The sequence below is a fragment of the Tauraco erythrolophus genome, chromosome Z, assembly GCF_009769465.1.
Source record: "Tauraco erythrolophus isolate bTauEry1 chromosome Z, bTauEry1.pri, whole genome shotgun sequence".
Lineage (NCBI taxonomy): Eukaryota > Metazoa > Chordata > Aves > Musophagiformes > Musophagidae > Tauraco > Tauraco erythrolophus.
In genome coordinates this window covers 6,287,047-6,312,575 of record NC_141496.1, presented here as the reverse complement: position 1 = coordinate 6,312,575, position 25,529 = coordinate 6,287,047, and the positions used below count along the sequence as shown (strand labels likewise).

Below are 25,529 nucleotides of genomic sequence, written 5' to 3'. Positions count from 1 at the left end.
CACATCTGGTACTGCTGACAGTCACAGACAGTGCAGGATTAAGTCTCATGAAAGGCAGGTGTACATGTCCCTTCACATCCTGAACACTGACGGATCACTACTGCACTGCCCCATTTGCTAACAGCACATTTTGTATGCGCTTACTATTCTATATTCACATACTGTTCGGCATCATGGCTGGCTTATAAAGTAAGGTTGAACCACATCAGCCTGGTAGAAATAATAAGTAAAGAAAAATAAATAAGGAAAAAAAGAAAAATGGGAACCGCTTCCAATAAAATAACTCAGGATTTCAAAAAGTAGCATCAGCAGTGATCCTTCTTTCTCACTAAGGAACTACTAAATAACCTGTACTGTCACTCAGACCCTCCCTCCAGAAGAAGTTTCTCTGCATTAATGTTCCCCATGTTCCCACTCTAAATGCCCCCCTGCCTTCGAGTGATAATATATTTGCCAATTTGCTGCAACTGTGCTTTTGTTAACTTTATTAATCCTGCTCTTCCAAAGATGGTTTGTCATATGCAGTAATGAAAATATGCAGTCCATCACCTGGGAGATGATTCCTACCTCCCTTTCACCCCGAAATATGGATGAAATCACTGTATCTGTTCTCCACAATGCCAGTAAAAATGCCTCAGTGCTACACTCCTTAACTCAGAGAACTGTCTTTTTCTTTCATATTAATGCTAATGGTTTCTCTCTTAGGGATAAACACCTTAGTAATTTTCTCCTAAATGCAGGCACTGAAGCAATCTTCATTGCTAACTACCTCTAAAACCTCGCACTACATTTGGTTTATCATGCACCATATAATACTTCTCCCCCTCCTCATTGGTATGCAAGAAAGAATAAAGCTAATTTTCACCTTTTATCACAAATGTATCATAAATGGTAAAGGGAAAGAATTAATAGCTCGGTAATTACATTTTAGTAAACAGCAGAGGGGTAAAAAAAGACAACAACCCACTACTGAAGAGGTAATGACTGCAGCTGCAAGCGAGGGCTCGCCGGGGATTCAAACAAGCTACTGTCAGCTTACATGGGGATTGCAGAGTTGCCATCTTCCCCAGTGAGACTTGTGCAGCCTTGCAGAAGTGAAACAGGAGGCTATGGAGTCAAACACCTCATTGCTCTGATAAATGGCTGCAAATCGTGTTCTAGCTTGCATATATATTCCCTCATGGTGACCTCAGTAACAAGTGTGCTTACCTTAAAAATTCCACAACATAGGTATTTCTCTCCCCTCCCTTGTGCCATACTCATCACCAGAGGTATAATTTGAACTAGGAATCTGACGGCGGCGGGGGCAGGCGAGTAGAAGCAACCATCCTGTGGAGTTGCTTTTTCAGACTTTTGTAGCATTTAATCTATTGTGCACTCATTACTGCCACTGAAATTTAGCTCAGTGTTTATCTGAGGGATGTGCTTCCTGGAGACCCCATAAATCATCACCAGTATGAATACAAAATAGTTATATTATAGCTGCACTGATTTTGTATTGCTTACAATATTAAAAACTGGAATGACTCTGTGACACAAAAGGACTGAGTTGTCATGCCCCTATGACTTCCAGCATGAAGGAGATCCCAACGTTCTATTTTCTTTGCATTTGCACTAACGTTTCTGCTGCAGGTGAGATGACTAGGTAGCATTATGTGCACATAGATAGTCACTGGATTGATGTCTACACAGTCCTGCAACACTGCTCTCAGTGATCTTCTGGGGGCTTGTGGAAGCAGAGCCTTAGGTAAAAAAGCGGAAACATGTGTGAGCAGTTCACAAAATGTGTCTAAGGTACCTTCACATGCAATGCCACTATCCCACACTAAGAGATGTTCAGTAGGATCAATTCTCTTCTAACGATTCAAACAAATGTCCAAATTTTTATGGAGTTGGTCATCACTTCATGCATTCAACATACACTGGAGATTTCATCCAGATCTATTACTAGGATATCTGGAATATAAAGTAAATGAGGAATAATTTAATTGAAGCTAATTCAGTTCTGGTGGGGAAGTTGCAACTAGATGATCTTTGAAGTCCCTTCAAGCACAAACCATTCTATGATTCTATGGTTCTGTCATAAATGACACTCAGTGGGGTAAATTATACCGAGTTCCTTTTTCAGATCCATAGCCTTTGTGTCTGCTTATAAAATGAGGGTATAGTTTCCATTTCTTTAGAAAAAAAACTGTGAGAGAGTTCCAAAATTGTAGTTATGAGGTATCAAGGTTAGATCACTAGATCCCGAAAGATGCTGAGTAGCTTCTAAGATATGCCAAGACTGTCCAACACAAGGACACAACTCATCTGCATTTCTGAAAGTTAGTGGAGTCTGACTTTTTCAGCTTGCTTCAAGGTGTTACTCAGGTACTCAACTGTAAGTAAGAGTAGACCTGATTTCTTATACAGGTGCAGTCAATGCAGCTACTGCTAGACTTTTGAGTTTTGACTTTCCAAAAGAAAAGATTGCTCCTTGGCATGGTTTGTTTTACATCATCCCACTGTTCAGATAACGACACGGAAATCCCGTGACAATAATTTATTCTCCTCAGAAATTAGGCATAAAATAAAAACAGGCATAAAAAATCTATATAAGCTATGCAAGCTTGCTGTTATGGAAGCAAGAGAAATGCGTATTTGAAATACAGCCACTTTAAAAAAGAAAACAAAAAATGTTCCATATTTTCACTAATTATTGTCTTCAATTTCCACTTAGCCCTTCACTTCCTCTTTTAAAAATTTGTATTGATGCGATAATATTCCTCATATTATGAAGGAGAGGTGACAAGCAATGGAGTTTAAAATTTACTGAGACTTCTTTTTTTTCTTTTGATTGGTGGAGGGCAGATGCCACTTCCAGGTTCTGGGGCAAAACTATTATAACTTCAGCTGTCAAGATATCGTTTGGGTTTAGGCTTTTGCAGCCCTCTCTTGCTAGTATGAAATGAAAATAACGTATTTAGAAAGCCTTTACCAGCCGAATACCTCAGGTAGGTTTGTAATTCAAAGCTTTGGATGATTCAGGTAAGACTATGTGACTTTTTGCTCCCTTTTGTTTTTGTCTGGAGACACCACCTTTCAATGTATTGATATAGCATCCAGCAGCTACAGAATAGCACAAAAGATAAATATATTTTGTTACATTATGGTTCTTTGGGACAACTCACTTTGTCTGAGAAGCATTAACATCTTGCTCTGCTAGTTTTCTCAGCACGCAAGACAAGTTTTTAGTCCTAGAATTATCCTTTCTATGAATTTTATGAAAATTCATCCAGATAGAAAACCATCCTCTGTCTACTGGAGTCCCTGATCTGTGTAGAGCTGCTTGGTAAAAATATAGATAAACCTCTGTAAAATGGAAATCCTAGTGAGGTTATCTAGGACAGTAGCATATATATAAAGAAATCCAGACACACTCAGAGCATGTCCAACATCTGCTGGAAGCAACTTCAAAGGGCTTCAGTGCCATTCAATAGTGGAAAGAAAAAGCATACAACACAGTTTATAATGTTTTTTAAAAAAAGGCAAATTTATATAATTACAGTCTTATGGAGGATCTGAATGGAGTTTAATCATATGAGATGTGTTTATATAAGTATTTTCTATACAATGTACACCAGAACACACAAAAAAACCCAAACCAAATCAAACCAAACCAACCAAAAAAAAAAACAAAAAAAAACCACAACAAGAAATAAATACTGCAAAGAAATATTTGGAAAGAAGAAAAAAACATTTTGCTACTTTTATCAATTTCTAATAAAAAAGTTTTCTTCTTTTAAATGTTCCTGTTTTATTTAAAAAAGTCATGAATCATTCAGCAATATTACTGTATATTTATCAATTTTTGGAAGTTATTAGTTAAAGAAAGACAAGGAACAGCAAGAGAGAAAGTATTTCAAGAGAAAAAAGAAGAATTAATTGGAAAAAAAAACAAAAACAAAAACAAAAAACAACGAACAGCACTGGAAAGTATTCCTCTATTCACAATACGGAACCATTAGCATGAACTTTACTGAAGTGGAATGATAGTGAGGGGCAGGAAATCAGTATTACTGGACTCAGTAAACTCTGATGTTCACCCTAAACACCTGCTCCCTGCAACATCTTATTGCACCTGTTTGTCAGATAAATGCAGACCTAAAAATACAAACTGATTCATCCTTTATTGCACCATGATTCATTCACTGATAAGGACAGGAAAGGAAGCTGGGAATTTTGGTTGTTAGATGCCTGTTCTTACTAAACCAATATACTCTTTTTGACAGTATATGCCTAGATCTTTTCCCACTGAAGCCAGAGAGTATTTTGCCCATTATTTGAAGGAAATTGGAGTCAGGTTTGCAATTTCGTCTAAGATTTACCGGAAATATTTTTTCACTCAATATCTGTGTCAAGTAAATGTTTCTTCAAAACACATCCATACCCAAACAAAATGACTTGTCCTAGGAGAGATTTTAGTTCTCCCTAGAAAGTACAGAACAGCTTGTCCTGACAATGCACCAAATTTTCAGTGCTATGGTTTGACTTTCTAAGTATGTCATCATCAGCCTGTGAAACAAGAAGATACAAAGAAAATAAAGTCAATGTTCTTCACCTAATACGCTGTGTTAATGGTTGCTACTTAGCTCACTAGCACTATGCTTTAAAAATAAACTGGATTTCATTTACTCCCTACAGTACCTAGCAGAAAGTGCACAAAAATTATTTTTCTCTTAAAAGAACACACTGTAAAGGCCCATTAAAATATAATTACTACCAAAAAGGCATTTTACATTTCCTTGAGATAAGCTTCAGTATTGTAGTTTGAAATTCGACTTCCATTGATTCAGGATTAGAGCAGCACATTTTGATGATAAGCAGAAGGATCTCAGGTAACAGCCTGAGTGACTCATCGGTCCACAGCGTTTAGTCTGAGAAAGTGAGTTTATCTGAAGGGCTCTTGGGACTAATATGGCTCCTCTTCAAAGCTTGAAGCAGGGGGCAAAAATCATAGTCCTGGAGGTTGACGGGATAAACATGTCCTGTGATTTGCTGGCAATTTGAGAGATGGATTTCACTACAGAGCGCGCTATTGTTGTCAGGTTGAAAAGTGTCTGCCTAGAAATGAATTCATGTGCACACAGCTCCAGACAAAGGAAAATCTCCCCGAAATGGCATGTCATCACATTTTAAGGCCATTTTTTCAAGTCTCTGACTCACACCTGGGAAATATACTGGTGCACTAAGTTTATCATAAACAGCTCACGTTTTAACAAGCAAAAATTGGTGCAATAATCTTGGAATGTACTGTCTCACCGACAGGTACAGAAATTTATTTTTCAGCATATTTGCCTGTTCCATGTCTGAAAACAAGTTTGTCTTTTCTACATAGGGTCATCTCAGATTGTTTTTCAGTGAAGGGAATTCTGTCTCCTGCTCTTTTAATGTTCGGCGTGAGGTCTAAACAGGGAGGCTGGGTAATGTGTCACCAGGAGGAAAGCTGAGGCAAGAATAAAAGCTCCTGTGTCAGTCAACAGTTTATAAGTACAGCAGGAGAGATAACTGCTGTGAATGCTCTACGAGGAGGAATTCAAACTGGGCTCCAGAAGTAGCAACATATTTTTAAGTTAGAAGAGAGTGAGAAAGAGTAAATGAATGAATAGAAGGTTTCTGTGACGTTATGTGGAGCCTTTTGTGCATGGTTGGGGCAGCTGGGTGGTGTCCATCTCTGATAATAATTGTGAACAGAACTGAGAACAGAATAAAGGACTTGAGGTGTGAATCGCCTTTTATCTGCACCGGCAAGTTTCCTGGAAGTCAAAGTCAGGAAAAAACTCCAGGAGGCCTGCATGGATGAACAAGAAGCTCCGGGACAAAATCAAACATGAAAAGAAAACCTACAGAGAGTGGAAGCAAGGACAGGTAGCCTGGGAGGAATATAGAGAGATTGTCCAATAATCAGGGATCTGGTTAGGAAAGCTAAAACCCTGACAGAATTAAATCTGGCCAGAGACATCAAGGGGGAAAAGAAAAATTTCTATAGGTATATCAGTGATAAAAGAAGGACTAGGGAAAACATGGGCCTTCTCCAGAAGGAAACAGGAGACCTGGTTACCCAGCATATGGAGAAGACTGAGGTACTCAATGACTTTTTTCACTCAGTCTTGTGAGTCAAACTTGTGACAAGCACTTGTGACAAGTGCTATAGTCACACTGCCCAAGTCATAGAAGACAAAGGCAGGTACTAGGAGGATGAAGAACTGCCACTATAGGAGAAGATCAGGTTCAGGATCATCTAAGGAAGCTGAAGGAGCACAAGTCCATGGGACTTGATGAAATGCATCCACAGGTCCTGAGGGAAGTAACAAATGAAGTTGCTAAATCATTGTTTGAGAATCTATGACAGTCTGGTAAAGTTCTCACCGACTGGAAAAGGGGGAACATAACCCTGATTTTTAAGAAAGTAGAAGAGGAAGATCTACAGGCCAGTCAGTTTCACCTCAGTGCCCAGCAAGTTTATGCATATCCTCCTGGCAACTGTGGTAAACCGTATGGAAAATAAGGAGACGACTGGTAACAGCAAACATGACTTCACTAAGGACAAATGCTGGGATTACAGCATTGATGAATAAGGGAAGAGCAACTGATGTCACCTACCTGGACTTGTCCAGATAATTTGACACTGACCTGCATGACACAGTTGTCACTAAATTGGAGAGAAATGGATTTGATGGATTGACCACTCGATGAATAAGGAATTGGCTAGATAGTCGCACTCAAAGAGTTGCAGCCAACTGCTCAATGTCCAAGTCGAGACCAATGATAAGTGGTGTTCTTCCGGGGTTGGTACTGGGGCTCGTACTGTTTAACATTTTTGTCAGCAACATGCACAGTGGGATGGAGTGCATCCTCAGCAAGTTTGCAGATGACACCAAGTTGTGTGGTGTTGTGGACACGCTGGAGGGAAGGGATGGCATCCAGAGGAATCTGGACAGGCTGGAGAGGTGGACCTGTGAAAACCTCATGAATTTTAATGAGGCCAAGTGCAAGGTCCTGCACATGGGTAGGGACAATCCCAAGTACAAGTACAGGCTGGGCAGAGAATGGGTTGAGAGCAGCCTAGAGGAAAAGGACTTGGGGGTATTGGTTGATGAGAAGCTCACCATGAGCTGTCAATGTGCGCTGGCAGCCCAGAAAGCCAAACATATCCTGGGCTACATCCAAACAAGTGTGGCCAGCAGGTTGAGAGAGGGAATTCTCTCCCTCTACTCTGCTCTCGTGAGACCTTACCTGGAGTTCTGTGTTAATTTCTGGGGACCCCAACAGCAGAAGGACATGGAGCTGCTGAAACAAGTCCAGAGGAGGGCCACAAGGATGATCCGAGGGCTGGATCACCTCTTCTCTGAAAACAGGTTGAGAGAGTTGGGTTTGTTAAGCCTGAAGAAGAAAAGTCTCCAGTGAGACATTCCAGCAGCCTTCCCATACCGAAAGAGGGCCTACAGGAAAACTGGAGAGGGACTTTTGACAATGGCTTTAAACTGAAAGAGGGGAGACATAGGTTAGATCTAAGGAATAAATTTTTTACAATGAGGGTGATGAAATACTGGAAGAGGTTGTCCAGAGATGTTTTGTCTGCTCCATCCTTGGAGATGTTCAAGGTCAAGTTGGATGAGGCTTTGAGTAATGTTATCTCGTGGCTGGTGTCCCTACTCCCGGCAGGGGATTGAAACTAGATAATCTTTGAGGTCCCTTCCAACCCAACCATTCTATGAGATTACATCAGTTTAAATCAAATATATGTAAAAGCAGATGAAAATTGTGACACATTGGATAAGAAAAGGGAAATCCCAGAACTACTTCCTCCCCAACACCTCTCCCAAACTTAAGGGATAGGTAGAGTCACAAGGGTGAATTTCAAGTCACAATTACTCAGGAAATGTTTCATGAACATGATTGAACAAGGAAGCTCTAGTTATCTTTATGAATAATACTTTGAATTTGCAGATTTCCACTACAGTTTTATCGTTAACTCCACATGTCAAACTGTAGCTAGCTTAGAGGGGTAAAAGCTAACTAAACAAAATTCCTCTTAAAACTTAATCTCATGTTTACTCTCTGTTTGCTTTCATTTGCTTTTAGGTTTTTAGTTGAAATGCAGATGTAAAATGAAAATTTTTGTTTTAAGAAAACTTCCAGTTAAAGAAGAGCCAAAGGTGTCATTGATATCTTCTTCTAGCAGCAAATATGAGACTAAGTACACATGTCTTTGAGTTTCAGGTGTGCCACTGAAACAGAAAACTAACATCAGGTTTGTGTTCCTTTTCTTCTCGCTGTACTGTAGGTTTTTGAGTCTTATGGTAGGAACTGCTCAAGTAAGTGCTCTTTATAACAATTCGGCTACTAGCAGCTACATCAGCAATACCTGCTCTGGAAACTCTCTGAGGTAAACATAACCCTCTTCTGTCTGAAGCTCATTGTCGTGAGCGAAGACAGACTACTCTGATGGCAGACGTAGTGGGTGGTAAAAAGCAGGAGTAGTGAGTTCAGTGAAGCTTAGCTACTTACACTAGCCCTACACACATTAAAAATATTCTCTTATTGTATCTTTATTGGAAAAATGATATTGGCAGAGCATTAGAGGAAAACTGAAGATGTAGAAAATATGTATCCAGAGTTCAAGGAACATCAGTCTGCTTCCTAAGGGGAGCAATCAGTCATATTTAGTGATGTCTATGTGTAAGCATGAGAAGAAAAAGACCAATAACTAGAAGAAAAGTACTAAGACTTTATTCATGTTTCTGATTTCCATTTTGTTTGAATGGTTTTTTTTAACCTCAGAAAGTTGAGAACCAGAAATGTTCAGAAATTTCTGAAGAACCATCTAAGGTTTTGGTGCTCCAAATTACATCTATCAGTTAAAATATCAATGATTTTTGTTTAGCTTCAGATATGAAATCAGATATGAATTTTTAACTCTGGACTTGGCAAGAGAGAACTATATTAATTATTAGTAAATCAGAATATTTGATTAGTTTTGAAGTGTTCAATTACTGTACAGGTACAGCAGGGAAAAAGGAAACATATTTTGTGAAGCATATTTGTTCAAACAACAACAAAATACATTGACTTCAGACCTCTTTTATTGACTTATTATGTTTCCCAAATATGGAAGAATTACAATTTTTGCTCCTTGATCTCCTGAAGTGATTAAAGTCATGATTCAAAGTTGATGATGAAGTATTTATGACTGCTAGGACATCCAGAGAGAAATGAGATTTCCATTACATGATTTAGAAGCTGTAACACCATGTCTGCTTTAACATGAAACCGAGCGAGGTATCATCAAAGCAGACTGTCATCAGCATAGCTGGGCTCTTTGGAATTTTACCCTGACTCACCAAAGTCACAGCAGAACTTCATTTTAAACTTCAGTGAAAGTAACTTTAAGCTTTCTGTGATGAAATAAACTATTTCAGCTGTTGACTTCAATGGGAGTTGGATTAGGTCTTGATTTAGTCTGGAGCTGTGTAGTGCAGATAGAGAGGCAACAAATTCAAAGACATCTGCAAAGACAAGCAGCTAACTCCAGGATACTTAGAATGGACATTTCTGAAAAATAGGGGCATAGGAAAGTGGTTAGAGCCTCCTAGCACAGACACAGTGAGACATTTTCAGTGACAGTCTCCACTGTCCAACAGGGAAATTTAAATCAGAGATTTTCTCCTATTGATTCAACTTGGATCATGAGGTAGAATAGATATGCCCAGGATGTACAATGTCCTGGGCTGATGTATCTGCAGAGTGTGGTGCTACTGGCATAGGTCTCTGCTTGCTCTGAAATCTCTGCACCACGCTTCATTATGTGGTCATTATATGCTACGGACCACTTATATTATGAGTGAGTATTTCGTTCCCTTCTTGAAACAAAACATAAATTCTTCAGCCTTTCTCTACTATTGTTCTCACCAGCTTCACTGTTTATGTTATTCTGACTTCTTATTGATCTGCTGAAATTCATATAGGAAATAAATCTCCATGTCCACAAATTAAAAACAAGGTTTTGTTCTAGCTTTTTATACAATGAAAAAAAACCCCACAAAAATCATGTAAAAATTATACAATTTTATAGGTAATTTCTCTTAAAAAGTGAACACAACTGACAGACGTTGAGCTTTATTTAGCTTGGAAAACATAATATTTTCAGCTATTTAAAAGGCCAGTGCATAGGGCTATTTTTTTCCTTTTTCTTGAATCTAAAAAATGAGATTGAAGATTGCAGTCCATTTTTTTGTTTGTTTTAAAAGAAGCTGACAGAAAATGAAACACAATTTAAAAAATACATGTTCTAATTTAAAAAATAATAATAATACAGACTTTGATTTTGGTGAAGGCTTTAGAAGAGAAGAAATTCTCAATATCTGATTCTGTCTTTTTTTTTTTTATCAACACCACAAACTTTTACATTTCTAGTAACAAAAACAAATGGAAGAAAATCAAACTAGAAGAAATTATTCCTCTTTGTTTTTACAGCATATTTGTCCCCAGCTCAAAAAAGAAACGCACTACCTATTTTCGTTTCATTCATCATCCATTCTTTGTTTTGATTTTAAGCTGCTTTATTTTCTTTGTATAAATAACATTTGGCTTAGTGATGCAAATTTAGGATCAAGTAGGTCATCTTCTCTGCACAGGTCTGTAGGCAGGAGCACTACATGAGGAGCTCTGTATCTACTGTACCCTCTTCTATGGTTTGTAGTTTAACTTGTGCACGCTCTCAGAGTCTCAACAGCAAATTAGGAAGACACCTATGAAGATGAATAAATCCTGTATACCACTTTGCTCCTCTTTCTGTTAGCAAAAAGCTGGACATATAAAATTACTCCAAATTTCTCTTCAGCTCTAGGTAAGAAAGTATTTTACTTTTTAGCATTTAAACTCTATAAAATAAGACTAAAGAGAATTTAGAAGTAGATGAAGGCAGTGATCTATATTAAAGGATAACACAGGAGGTCTCTTAACACAGAAAGCCTTACAAGACTAAACAGTTGGAGATATAATTTCCCTAATGACTGTGTACTAATGACGATATAAAGCTGAAGTTACTAGTCTCAGACTTCCTGAGTGAGCAAAGGAGATGTTGCTTCTTCTCCAGCAGAAGTATCTTTAGACATATTGAGTAGCAACTATGATGTTCCTCTTTCCCCCAGCCAAATCATTACTGAAACTATGATAGGACTCTTATGCATAAGAAACTTCTCGAGCCTGTTATAATAATAAATTCTAGGCCAATTAAATTCACAGCTTTGGACATGTACCTTGAAATTTTAGCTTAAATTTTCTGCAGCATCAAACACTTTCACAGGAGTCTCAGCAGCAAGTCATTGGTTCACTGCTGAGACTGTATAATTTTGGGTCAAGGAAGAATAATTCAGGCCATCTTTTGATCCCTGAAATTAGGTTGAGTTGGCTTTGAAATTGGCCTATATTTCATTCACATGTAAAACTCACTCCACAATCCCCTTTGAACTACATTCAACTTACATAACTTGATGTCTTTCCAATTCCTGGCAGCGGACTACATTTCTCACCATTTGCAGTGCCCAGCTAAGGTGCACTCATATGTTTGAGAAGCTGAGATCCAGGTTTTGAGGCTTATACTTCCTAAATCTCTTTGTTTGTTTGTTTTAAGTATCTACTGTCCTTGTTGACTGACTCATTGTTGTACAAGGTGCAGCAATGGACCTCATGAAACTATCAAAGCCTTCAAACAGAACCCAATGCATATCTCAGGAAAAGATCAACTAGCTGCAACAATGCGATTAAACAATAAAAACATTGTGAGATGGAAAGGGGATGAACTGAGTCAGGGAGAACATATTCTTGCATTTAACTCCTTCTTTTGCCTTACTGCCGGCGTCTCTTGCAAGAGACACTGAGATGTTACCAAAGCAACGGCGGTCACTCCCGTCCCTACAAAAATCAGCCCGGGAAGCATGAGCAACCTGGAGTGCAGTGCAGCAGTCAGGGCATGGTGCAGAAGAAGAGCCATAAAAAACCCCAAGACGAAGGGGATTCTGCATCCTCCCCCCACCAGGCAGAAGACAGTAGCTTAAAGGAAAGCCATGAATCATAGAATCATAGAATCACAGAATGGCATAGGCTGGAAGGGACCTTAGAGATAGAATCATAGAATCATAGAATGGTTAGGGCTGGAAGGGACCTTCGAAGGTCATCTAGTCCAACCCCCCTGCAAGGAACAGGGATATCTCCAACTAGATCAGGTTGCTCAGGGCCTTGTCCAACCTGGCCTTGAACGTCTCCAGGGATGGAGCATCCACCACCTCTCTGGGCAACCTGTTCCAGTGTTCTACCACTCTCATAGTAAAAAATTTTTTCCTAATATCCAACCTGAACCTACCTCCCTCTATTTTAAAACCATTACCCCTTGTCCTATCATAACTGGCCCTCCTGAACAGCCTCTCCCCATCTTTCCTGTAGGCCCCCTTGAGGTACTGGAAGACCGCTATAAGGTCACCCCGGAGCCTCCTCTTCTCCAGGCTGAACAGCCCCAACTCTTTCAGCCTGTCCTCATAGGAAAGGTGCTCCAGCCCTCTTATCATCTTCGTGGCCCTCCTCTGGACCCTCTCCAACTGGTCCATGTCCTTCTTATGTTGGGGGCTCCAGAACTGGACGCAGTACTCCAAGTGAGGTCTCACAAGGGCAGAGTAGAGGGGGAGAATCACCTCCCTCGACCTGCTGGCCACACTCCTCTTGATGCAGCCCAGGACGCGGTTGGCCTTCTGGGCCGCAAGAGCACATTGCCGGCTCATATTGAGCTTCTCGTCCACCAGTACTCCCAAGTCCTTCTCCTCAGGGCTGCTCTCGATCCAATCACCACCCAGTCTGTATTTATGCCTGGGATTGCCACGACCCAGATGTAGGACCTTGCATTTGGCCTGGTTAAACTTCATGAGGTTGGTACGGGCCCACCTCTCCAGCCTGTCAAGGTCCCTCTGGATGGCATCCCTCCCTTCCAGCGTGTCGACAGCACCACACAGCTTGGTGTCATCGGCGAACTTGCTGAGGGTGCACTCCATGCCACTGTCCACGTCACCGACAAAGATGTTGAAGAGGGCCGGGCCCAACACGGACCCCTGAGGGACGCCACTCGTGACCGGTCTCCACTTGGACATTGAGCCGTTGACCACTACTCTCTGAGTGCGGCCATTGAGCCAATTCCTTATCCACCGAGTGGTCCACCCATCAAACCCATGACTCTCTAATTTAGAGAGAAGAATGTCGTGCGGGACAGTGTCAAAAGCTTTGCACAAGTCCAGGTAGATGATCATCTAATCCAACCTCCCTGTCATGGACAGGGACACCTCTCAACTAGATCAGGCTACTCAAGGCTCTGTCCAACCTGGCCTTGAACACCTCCAGGGAAGGGGCATCCACAACTTCTCTGGGAAATTTATTCCAAAGTCTTACCACCCTCATACTGAAAAATTTCTTCCTAAGATCTAATCTAAACCTGTTCTCCTTCAACTTAACCCATTTCCCCTTGTCCTATCAGTGGACACTCTTGTAAAAAGTCCCTCCCCAGCCTTCCTGTAGGTTCCCTTCAGGTACTGGAAGGCAGCTATTAGGTCCCCCCACAGTCTTATCTTTTCAAGGCTGAACAATCCCAGCTCCCACAACCTGTCCTCGTAGCAGAGGTGCTCCAGCCCCTGGTTCATATTTGTGGTCCTCCTCTGAACACACTCCAACAGATCTATGTCTCTCTTATGGTGAGGACACCAGAACTGGACACAGCATTCGAGGTGGGGTGTCACAAGAGCAGAGTAAAGGGGGAGAATCACCTCTCTTGACCTGCTGACCATGCTTCTCTTGATACATCCCAGGATGCGGTTGGTCTTCTGGGCTGCATGAGTGCACTGCTGGCTCCTGTTGAGCTTCTCATCTATAAACACCCCCAAATCCTTCTCTTCAGGCCTACTCTCAACCCACTCTGTGCCCAGTTTCTATTTGTGCCTAGGATTGGCCCGACCCAGGTGAAGGAACTTGCATTTTGAATGGAAGCAAGTCCATGCTCAGGGTGACAGGCGACACCCCTCCTTGCCCACCTCACCTTCCCCAGTGCCTCTGCACAACAGGTATGAAGCTCTGGAGATGGAAGGCCCATCGATGGATGATGTAGCTGATTCTCCATCTACACTGGAGGTGTTACCATGGTTAGAAAGGACTGCCCCCTGTATCATGAATGCCTCCATGAAGAAAAGACAGCTAATAGTTATAAATGACTCCCATCTGAGGGGAACAGAAGGACCAATATGCCAGGCTCACCCTGCTCTGAGGGAAGTCTGCTGCCTCCCTGGAGCCTGGGTTAAGGACATTGCTAGAAAATTCCTAGCCTGGTATGGACTACTACTCATTATTGCTCTTCCACGTGGGTGGCTATGAAGAAGCAACGCAAAGCCCAAGGGAAATCAAGAGAGACTTCAAGGCCCTGGGAAAGCTGGTAAGGGGATCTGGGGAACCAGTTATCTTTTCTTCTATCCTTCCATTTTCGAGCAGTGACACTGGAAGAAACAGCTGTGTCCAGTCTGTTAATACATTGCTCCATGTGACTGGTGTCATCACCGCAATTTTGGCTTCTTCGACAACGGAATGGCCCACACGGCCCCAGGCTTGCTGGCACCAGATGGCATTTGCCTTTCTCAAAGGAGAACGAGTGTCTTTGCACAACAGCTAGCAGAGCTCATTGACAGGGCTTTAAACTAGATTTAAAAGGGGAGGGGGTTAATATCAAGCTTGATCAAGACATGCAGAAAGCACCTGAAGAGCAGAAAAAAGGAATTCCAGATGCTCCAGCCAGTAAGTCACATTCATCTGGGATGCAAATTAATTGCCTCAGTGCAAATGCACGCAGCATGGGGAACAAGCAAGAGGCATTAGCACTGTGCGCACGCCTGCAGGAATATGATCTTATTGGCATCACAGAGACGTGGTGAGATGAATCCTATGACTGGAGTGTCAGAATAGAAGGGTACAGGCTCTTTAGGAAGGATAGGCAGGGGAGACTATGAGGAGATGTTGGTTTCTATGTCAAAGACCAGCTGGAGTGCATGGAGCTGCACCTGGGGACGGATGAGGAGCTAACGCAAAGCCTATGGGTCAGGGTTAAAGGGAGGTCAAGGACAGGGGAGATAGTACTGGGGGTCTGCTACAGGCCATCTCACCAGGAAGACCGAGTGGATGAGGCGTTCTATAGACAGATAGAAGCAACCTCACATTCACGAGCTCTGGTCATCATGGGGGACTTTCACTACCCCAATGTTGGAGGGACAACACAACAGGGCATAGGCAATCCAGGTGGTTCAGCCAGGGAGGACTGAGATCTGAGAAACAGCCACGCAAATACCAGGACAGTGCGGAAGGAACGGGAGGAGGTGCCAGAGCTGAGATTCCCCTCAGCCCGTTGTGAGACAGCAGCGACCCCTCTGCAGCCATGACACACTCAATGGGGCAGAGACCCACTCGCAGCCCATGGAGAAGCCCACGTTAGAGAAGTGATGCCTGAGCCTGAGGATGATCATGGAGAATAGGATGCACGATAAGGTAGAAACGCATCTAAAGTCTGTGGGACAACCCATGCCGGAGCAAGTGGCAGCTCCCTAAGAATCAGTGACTGTGGTAAAAGCCCTTGCTGGAGTGATCTGATGGGTAAGGATTGCATCCTGCAGGCTGGACTCACGTTGGAGGTCTGTGGACTGTTCCTTGAGTAGGGCATCCACTGGAGCAAGGAAAAAGGGTGTATGGAGTCTTCCTCCTTTAAGAAAAAGAGCGACAGTAATAACATGGGATGAACTGACGTGCACTCCCCCATTCCCTGTCCCCCTGCACCACTGGGGGAGGAGGTAGAGCTGAGAAGAAAAGGAAACGAGAAGGAGGAGGAGGTGTTGTTTTTAAGATCTGGTTTTGCTTTCTCTCTATCCTTTCAAGTAACTGTTAATAAATTGTTTTGCTTTATTCCTAAGCCAAGTCTGTTTTGCCCAGGACCATGGTCGGTGGGTGCTCCTTCACTGTTCTTATCTTGACCCTCTGTCCTTTTATTACATTTTTCTCCTCTCCATCTCACTGAGGGAAGGAGTGAGAGAGCGGCTGTATGGTGCCTGAGCCACCGACTGGGCTAAACCATGACAGAAGGAAATGGGAGACCTGGCTAACTGGGATATGGAGAAGGCCAAGGTGCTCAATGACTTCTTTGCCTCAGTCTTCACTGGCAAGAGCTCCAGCTGCATGACCAAGTCATAGAAGGCAAAGACGGGGACTGGGAGAATGAAGAACTGCCCACTGTAGGAGAAGATCAGGTCTGAGACTATCTAAGGAACCTGAAGGTGCAGAAGTCCGTGGGACCTGATGAGGTGCATCTGCGGGTCCTGAGGGAACTGGCGGATAAAGTTGCTAAGCCATTATCCATTATATTTCAGAAGTCATGGCAGTCTGGTGAAGTTCCCAATGACTGGAGAAGGGGAAACGTAGCCCCCATTTTTAAAAGGAGAAAAAAGGAAGACCCAGGGAACTCACCTCTGTGCCCTGCAAGATCATGGAGTAGATCCTTCTGGAAACTATGCTAGGGCACAGGGGGTGATTGGTGACAGCCAACATGGTTTCGCTAAGGGCAAATCCTGCCTGACTAATTTGATGGCCTTCTATGATGAGGTTACAACATTGGTGGATAAGGGAAGAGTAACTGACATCACCTACGTGGACTTGTCCAAATCATTTAATACTGTCCCACACAACATCCTTTTCTCTAAACTGGAGAGACATGGATTTGATGGATGGACCACTCGGTCGGTAAGCAATTGGCTGGATGGTTGCACTCAAAGAGTTGTGATCAACAGTTCAATGTCCAAGTGGAGGCCAGTGACAAGTGGTGTTCATCAGGGGTCAGTACTGGGGCCGGTGCTGTTTAACATCTTTGTTGGTGACACGGACAGTGGGAACGAGTGCACCCTCAACAAGTTTGCAGATGACACCAAGTTGTGTGGTGTTGTGGACACGCTGGAGGGAAGGGATGCCATCCAGAGGGACCTTGACAGGCTGGAGAGGTGGGCCTGTGAGAACCTCATGAAGTTCAACAAGGCCAAGTGCAAGGTCCTGCATGTGGGTCGGGGCAATCCCAAACACAAATACAGGCTGGGTGGAGAATGGATTGAGAGTAGCCTGGAAGAAAAGGGCTTGGGAGTGTTGATGAATGAGAATCTCGCCATGAGCCGGCAATGTGCGCTGGCAGCCCAGAAAGCCAACCATATCCTGGGCTGTATCAAAAGAAGCGTGGCCAGAAGGTCGAGGGAGGTGATTCTGCCCTTTTACTCTGCTTCGTGAGAGCCCACCTGGAATACTGTGTTCAGCTCTGGAGTCCCCAACACAAGAAGGACATGGAGCTACTGGAGCGAGTTCAGAGGAGGGCCACGAAGATGATCCGAGGGCTGGAGCACCTCTGCTATGAAGACAGGCTGAGAGAGTTGGGGCTGTTCAGCCTGGAGAAGAGAAGGCTCTGGGGTGATCGTATTGCAGCCTTCCAGTATTTAAAGGGGGCCTACAGGAAAGCCCTTTTTTACAAGGGCGTGTAGTGACAGAACAAGGGGCAATGGCTTTAAACTGAAAGAGGGCAGATTTAGGTTAGATATAAGGAAGAAATTTTTCACTCAGAGGGTGGTGAGGTACTGGAATAGTTTGCCCAGAGAAGTTGTAGATGCCCATCCCTGGAAGTGTTCAATGCCAGGTTGGATGAGGTTTTGGGCAACCTGCTTTAGTGGAGGGTGTCCCCACCCATGGCGGGGGGTGGGGGTTGGAACTAGATGATCTTTGAGGTCCCTTCCAACCCAAACCATTCCATGATTCTATGATTCTGTGAAACTTAATTCCCTGACTGATGCTCACACATGCATATGCATATTATACATCCACTGTTTCTTACTTTTGGCATTAAGATCTTTTCCTTATGGTCGTAAATTTGATGTTTTATTATAATGTGGAGAAGATAAGAATGGTAACAAAACACTTGATCTACAAGTAGACCTGAAGATTCCTGTAATCCATAGAAAAGCAGGAACAATAAACATGTAAGACAAACCAAAGACAGCATTTATTCATTCCATGATTGTGATAGATGTGTCTACACACAAGAGAAAAAAACCCCAGCTTTTTATCTTCTACGCGTTTAAATTTATGTTTCTTCTAGTCAGATTTCAAAGTTAAACAATATCACTGAAGCACTTTTTTAATCTTCCCCTGTGTTAATTCCTCAATGTTATTCTGCCACTGCTCCCTTTGTGTTTGAACAGGAAGCTTGTTTCTAGCTCTATGACCCATGTATCTGAGGTTAAAATCTTTGATTTTATCTCTGATTGAATGGTTCACATTGCGAAGCTACTCACCTGTCCAGCAGTGTCTAGAATGTCCAAATAGGCTGGTTCATCATCAATTCGGACTTGAGTTTTATAGGCATCCTCTGAAAAACACAGTGCAGTATGTCTAAACATAGGAGTAGCTCAGAGAATGGAAAATAAAACAGCTCTGCTTGGAGTAGGCTTTTCAAAAGCTCTCCAGTCTGACCTAACTTTGATTTCTTTCAATTGAAATATACAGTTTTTGAAATCCTACCATCACTGCAAGGTGTTAGCAACAGGGAGTCATCTAGTCTTTTCTATCATACAGCTACAAAATATTAAAGAAGTAAATTTGTCTCTTTTTAAATGGATAGTACAGACCACAGGTGGTGTTTAAGTCACAAATCTTCAGAGGTGTTCTGCTGGTGCTATGCAGCAGAGTAGTGTTTACTTACCACAATCACTCTTCCACACGCTTTTCTAGAAAATAATTTCAAGTTAAAGATTGTCTAAATTATCAGGAAAGTCTCCCTGTGGCTGAAGGAGTCTTTGGGCTCAGATATGTCAAAGCAATTAATTAGACCTCTGTATATCTCTGGAGACTATGCAAATGGATTTTTTAAAATAAATTCTGTAATCGCTGTCCTCACATTCATCATGACTGGGGGTGGAGGAGGGAAAAACTGTGTTTGGTGGACCGTTGCTTTAGCTCATAACATTGTCAAGCTAAATTTGGAAAGAGAAAAACAAAAAACTACTATTTGCTTAAGCTGTTTTCCTCACATTTCAGTTTCATTCCCCTCTCAACATTTGTACTTTCTTTCTGAAGTTAAATAGAGCTTAGATACCAGGACGTGTTTGTACTTGAAATAGTGTTGGAAATTATCAGTTTAATTAAACCATAATACATAGCAGTCTGAGTGGTTTTGTTGACTGATGTTATGCTTTGGCTGTGCATTGAGGTATGAAGACAAGACAAGTGCATTTAATGCATCTGAGAAGTGCCATTAATCATCATGACCATATGGCTAGCCCTATACAAAGACTCAATCCTGCAAGCTCTGGCTGACAGAGATCCTCAAACCAGGCTCTCCATAACTATTGAGATAATACTAAGATTATAATACGAGATTATATTGCAAGTATATCATATCTTACATCATACGACACTTTATAAAAGCATGTAGAAACCTGGTTTCCACCTACACAAAGGAAAAATTAAAGCATTCAGAAATGAAGTAGTCTGGATGGCCTTAACTCAGCCCACTCTTGTGCAGCCAGTGACAGGCTATCATTAATGGCATAATCACATACAGTAGTTTCCATGACTCTCCTGATACTTCTAGATCTCAGTTCAGCAAATTACATAGACACATACCTTGCTTTAAACAAATACCTAATCCCATTGATATTAGGATGACCCAGAGGCTTAATTCAGTGTATGATACATTGCCTTGCTGAGAAAGACAGGGAACGCCAACCAACATATGTTTCAGTCAATAGATGTCTTTCTAGGGATTGCTGAACAAGAAACTCTGTGCCAAAGAGGAGCTATATAGAGTGAATTAAGCTACTTACAGTTTAAGTAATCGATTATGGCATGGCAATGATGTGTGCAGTAGAATTTTTGTCTTTTAACTAAAAATTAAAATAAAAATATGAAAAAACATAAAATTAAACACAGTATTTTCTTCATATAGATTCTATTAATGATATGAAGTATTATTAAAATATTGCCATGCAGGTGGGTGCCCGTTTGCATTACATTCATGCATACGTAATTAACATATGACTTGCACAAATTTAGCTTGCACTCTTGGTTCTGCAGCTGGACATTCTAAGGCCAATATGCTGTGGTCCTATTTCTCTCTCCACTTAGACCAACTTAAGTTTTAAGGCAGTACCTTTAAAACAGTTAAAACAGAGAGATATTTGCATGCTTAAATTCAGCTTGGATAAAAATGAAGCTGGAATCTAGATAAATCCTATCTTGTTTGCTAAGGAAATTAATTAGGAGTTCAGACTTAGCTAAAACTAAAAGACCCACTGGCCTCTGAATATAAGTCACAGCTTTCAGTAAGTAGATATAAGACATCTACATCTAATACCCTACTGAGCTACTTCAGGTGTACCCCGATATCCTGCCACTCTATTCAGTAAAGTTTTAACTATCAAAAGCTGAAGCAAGGCTATGTTTATAATCCTTCTACTTCGTGAAGATAACATTGAGTGTACAAATCCATTGTGTTTTTCTCATTTATTTTGTTTTCTCAAACTACTGACCTTAAAACATTTCACAAAGATCTGCCAGAATCACTGCTCATTTTCATTCTTAGTATATGCTAACGTCTTCTGTTGGTGGTAGCGAATCACATTCTGTTGAGCATTGACCAAATACATGAATCTAAATGTTTTTCTAGGCAATTGTATTTGGAAGATGATTTTTACTAGTAGTATTTGCTTTTGCCCCAAGAAAGGTAGAAGTGAAACAGGAAAGAGATATGACTTTCTTTTGTAATATTCTCTCTCTGCATAAGTGCAAAAAGCAGGATAGTGCAGATAATTTAGAAAAGCTTAAAAATATCCTCAGTTGGGGTGTGATAAGCGGAGGTATTCTCAGCCTTTATTTGAATGGAAAATAGATGGGAGATTTAACGCCTAGTTTTCTTATGACATTCATTTAAGAAGTCCTAAACCCCACATTTATCAAGAGAATTGTTATCGTGAGCTTACACTCTCATACCAGAGATCAGATTGCAGCACCCATTATATGACCTTTCTGCTTCTTCATGCTCAAATACAGCCAGCCTTTTGAGAGGCACAGTCTTTCCATTTGCCCCGCGTATTCACTGCTCTCCTGGAATACTAGCACAATGAATTTCTCCAGAGCAAGAAATAAAAGAAGATGCATAAATTGAAAACCATGTTTCCCACCTCATGCCATATGGGCCAAGAAGACAGGCTAAGAGTGGAAGAACTGTTCCATTTAGTTCTGGTCTACAATTAATACTTTTAAAGAGGGATTTTATCTCAGGAGGTAATGGAAAGTGAGGAATTACGTAGACAAATATCTTTATTGTACTCTGTAAAACACTGTGGGGCACAGGCGTTAACCTGGAAACAAACAACCTCCTAGAGATCAACAGTTGGTTATGTATGTATGTTGGACGCAGTAAACGTATTTTTGTTTTGTTAGTAGCTGTAACATTAAGCAGAAACCCAGGAGTCTTTGTATACCTCCTAAAGGATTTCAAAAGGGACTACCAAGTGGCTACATGACACTGTACACATTATGGTCACATTAAGGAAACAGAAGCCCAGAGATCCAAGAGAAACATGCTATTTACCTGTGGACAGAGAGGAAAAGAAGTGAAGATTTCCACTGAAATAACATCTGAGTGTGCATAAAACAAAGCAGGAAAGCTTTAATCAGGAGCAATAACAAACTCACTGTCTAATCTCTCTTTAAAAATTATTCACCTTATTACAAATGCTGCCTGGTATACGTACACTGTTTACAGTGTTTGAGTACATTACATTGTATTTCACTTAATTAATTTATAATATTAATATAATGCTCCCTTTAAAGTTAATTGGTAGCTGCTAAGCTCTAAGGACTGATATTTATTAGAAGGTCAAACTCCAGCTGCCATTTCAGTAAAGCATTAAGATGAGGTAGAAAAAAGAGACGAGAATAATCATCAGATATTAGACAATAAATCAGACAGTAACTGTATTTCTTATATTAAGTTCAGCATTATTTTTTTGGTTATTTTTGTGAGGCAAAGCATAAGGTCTCAACTTCTGGTTTAGGTAAAATGTAGCAGAAAGATAGGGTATTATAAGAAAAAATTGTGGATGAAGTTCATTGATATTACTGTGAGATACAGCTATGATTCAAACATAGACTACGTTGTTTGAATGAGCGTTTTGTAGATACCAAAGAGAAAAATTAGATAAAATGATAAAAACTGGTAAAACTCAATTTTTAAAGGGAATTATTATCTTTTTTTTTCCTGTATAGAATATGGACTTCTTTAAGAATTTTGTTTCCTACAAAGATTAAAAATAAAAGTGAAAATGGATGAAAATTTCTGCTTGAAAATTATACTACTTGGCTTCAATTATTACTGACTTTACTGTTTTCTAGGGTGGGAAAAAAACAAATGGAGCACCAACTGGCTTCTGAATGGCATCTAGTCTTTTTTATTATTAATTCTTTCCTTCTTTACTGAATATCTCACTTAAACAGAGAAAAAGTGGTTTATTTTCCAAAGATATTTAATAACTTTTTTTCTTAATTGTCTGATTGTCCTTTACGCTATTATGAAAGAAAAGAAAAATTCTTCCTTAAGCCTTTTGTTATCTGGCTTTTTTTGTGTAAAATGAATATGTCTTTTTTTTTCAGCTTCCCTGTTTCATAGGACATCATTCTGTAGACAGAAGTACAATAATTAATGCAAGGTTGTGTTGCGATCAGTTATGTTAGCACTGGAGAAGATAGATTCATAAAAAATATATCAAAGCACTTTTTCAGCTGTAAGCAGGTAACTGCCTCATGACAAATAGATTTGGATGGTGTACAATTTAAAGGGGAGTTGGAATGGGCTTTTCATCTGCACTACAGACATGTTCCAGTCCCTGAAATATAGGTCAGCGGCTTCTTTCTTCCATTTGTAAATTCTGCTTATATTTCTTCTAAACAAATAGTCTGTCTTACTCTTTGTTTTATACACTATCAATTGCAGTGAAAAACAATCAGATTCTCGCATCTGTGGATGTGCCAAAGATATTTTATTTGGCTAAGGATGTGTCAAACCAGCAGAAGGAAGTCCAAGCTCAGTCAGCCACACCTGGAGTTCTGCCTCTTGTTGTCCTCCCTGTGTGCCAAAGAGACAGCAGGAGACCCAGCTCTTGGTGTGCTTAGATTATCTGCTACATACGCATTTTAATACAGAGATGCTTCTGAATGTAGGATGACCGTGAGTCTTTGGCCGGATGGGGGCTCTTTCTGTTTACAACAATGAATTTTTAAGTAAAAGAAAGTGGATGAACAGGGACGTAAACCACTGCACCAACTACTACAGGTAAACTCTTATTTGGGATGACGATACGCGTGTTATAGGAATTGCCCTATGACCAATACATTGGTCTTAAAATTTCCCTTAGCACATAATTATTTTCCTGGAGTATGAGTGTTTGTAATTTGGGTGAGCACTGCTATCAGCATTTTGCAGACAAGGACACCAAGTCACAGCATTGCCTTCCTATGAGTTATGCACATACGATAGGCAATGAATGGCTTAGAATAGTAGAACTGACAGATTTGATTGCCTTGTATTCTGTAAATACTTGTGTAGATAGCAGTATCCTTTAAGATAAGGCAAGTAGAAAATTAGTACTAGACTAGTAACTAGGATACTTAAATATCACATTTCTAATTCTGCCTAGTGTTAAATAATTCTACATTATAGCAACAATTAAGAATACTTCAAATTATTCTTTTCAGTACTGCTGACTTTTATTTCTCGGCATTACACTGCATTTGCCACTTTGCTATCATTTGTTTAGCTGTGTCAGGTCTTTGTCAGATCTCTCAGGTTTTGCCCAGTTTTGTGTTAACAGCACAAGTTGCCTGCTCCCACCTACACAAATGATGGCAACAGACAACATCATTCTAGGCAGAAGAATCTTGCTAATGGTTTGCCAAACAGAAAAAAAATGACCACTGCCTTTCCAAATCCACAGATAGAAACTCTCTTCTTCAGTAACTACACTCTTTGAACATTTCTGCTGTTCCTGTGAAAGAGAAGCAGCTAAGTAATGTATCATTTAATGCAGATAGTACCTCTTCGCTAGCCTTATTCTTATAAAAATACTATAGTGTAGGCCATGAGAAATTAAAATAATCTGAGCAAAAACAAAGCATTAGTCACGTTAAGTGTTTATCGTAAAAAGAATTCATACATTTATTCATTATACATTCAGTTGCATGATGAGAAACACAGCACTTTCTATCTTACAGTTTTCATTTTAGCATTCAAATTACCAGAAACATATTTTCAGATAAGATATTAAACCAAGGTCTTGCCACATATGTCTTCAGAAAAGATTCCATAATGTTGTTTTCAAATGGACTTGCTAAATTCAAATGCCTTTTACAGTTGTACATTCCAGCTCTCCTTATTAATTTCAACTGAAGATACAATTCTTCATCTCTTAGCTTTCATTCAGCATTAAGACATGCTCTTAAGTAACTGCCATGTTCTGTTTTAGAGGTTCCTGAATTTCCAGTGGCACACAAAAACAAGTCCTTGACTGTTCATAAGATCATTCTTGATTTCAAGGAGTAAATAGAAAAACATTTCTATTTCAAGATGTAAATAGAAAAAAAATAAGGTACTTCTATTTTGTACGCTTAAAAAAAAAAAAGAAAGCCAAATACTTCAAAGATTTAGTTGATTGTATCCTCCTGAAATAATATCTTCAGCGGAAAGCAGAAACATAACTAAACTATGCCCACATCTTAAAATAAATCTCTGCACTTAATCCTGCTATCATCAATGAAAAGTGACATCTAAGCATCTGGAGAAGGACAGGGCCTAAATCACCTGCTGAGCATCTAGAATTATTGCAGCATAATAAAGATTTAAATTTAGGTCCAGTAAGTTCCATGCGGTCTGACTATTTGTTATTAGTAGTTGTTAACCGAGCCATCTTCATTGTCATACTCTCATCTCACTCCTATAATTTAGGCTCTGGCTGCCATTGATGGTGCTCGGTCTGCATCTGGTCATAATAAAACTAAAAGCTTCTGCAGCCTAATGGATATTCTGGTTGGTTCTCACCTCACCACACTGCTGCTCTTTTAATGCCATTATGTATCTGTCTTAAAACAGCTGCTCTCAAATTAAGTTTCTCCCTCTTGTCGGGCTGCCTAATGTTTCAGACCTGTGCTCTGCAGGGCAAGACTGATAAGACACAGCTGCTGAAGGAGCCTGATTGATTTTCAGCTTTGAGTACTCACATGGCAGATTTCTCAGTGACCTGAAATGCACTCGGCGCCTTCCAAATTGGGAAATGGGTTATCCATTGCATTTCTGTCCTCTTCTTTTTTTTTTTCTTTCCCAGTTGTGCCTATAGATA

The 25,529-nt window shown here is 40.6% G+C and overlaps 1 protein-coding gene across 1 annotated transcript in view; it reads right to left on the bottom strand.

Annotated features, from left to right (window-relative positions):
- The window catches only part of RIT2 (Ras like without CAAX 2), a 231,579-nt gene that overhangs the window by 127,688 nt on the left and 78,362 nt on the right, over nt 1-25,529 (bottom strand). The window contains exon 3 of the mRNA XM_086629326.1: nt 18,432-18,505. Within this exon, the coding sequence (XP_086485452.1) occupies nt 18,432-18,505 (74 nt within the window). The remainder of the gene's footprint in view (nt 1-18,431; nt 18,506-25,529) is intronic.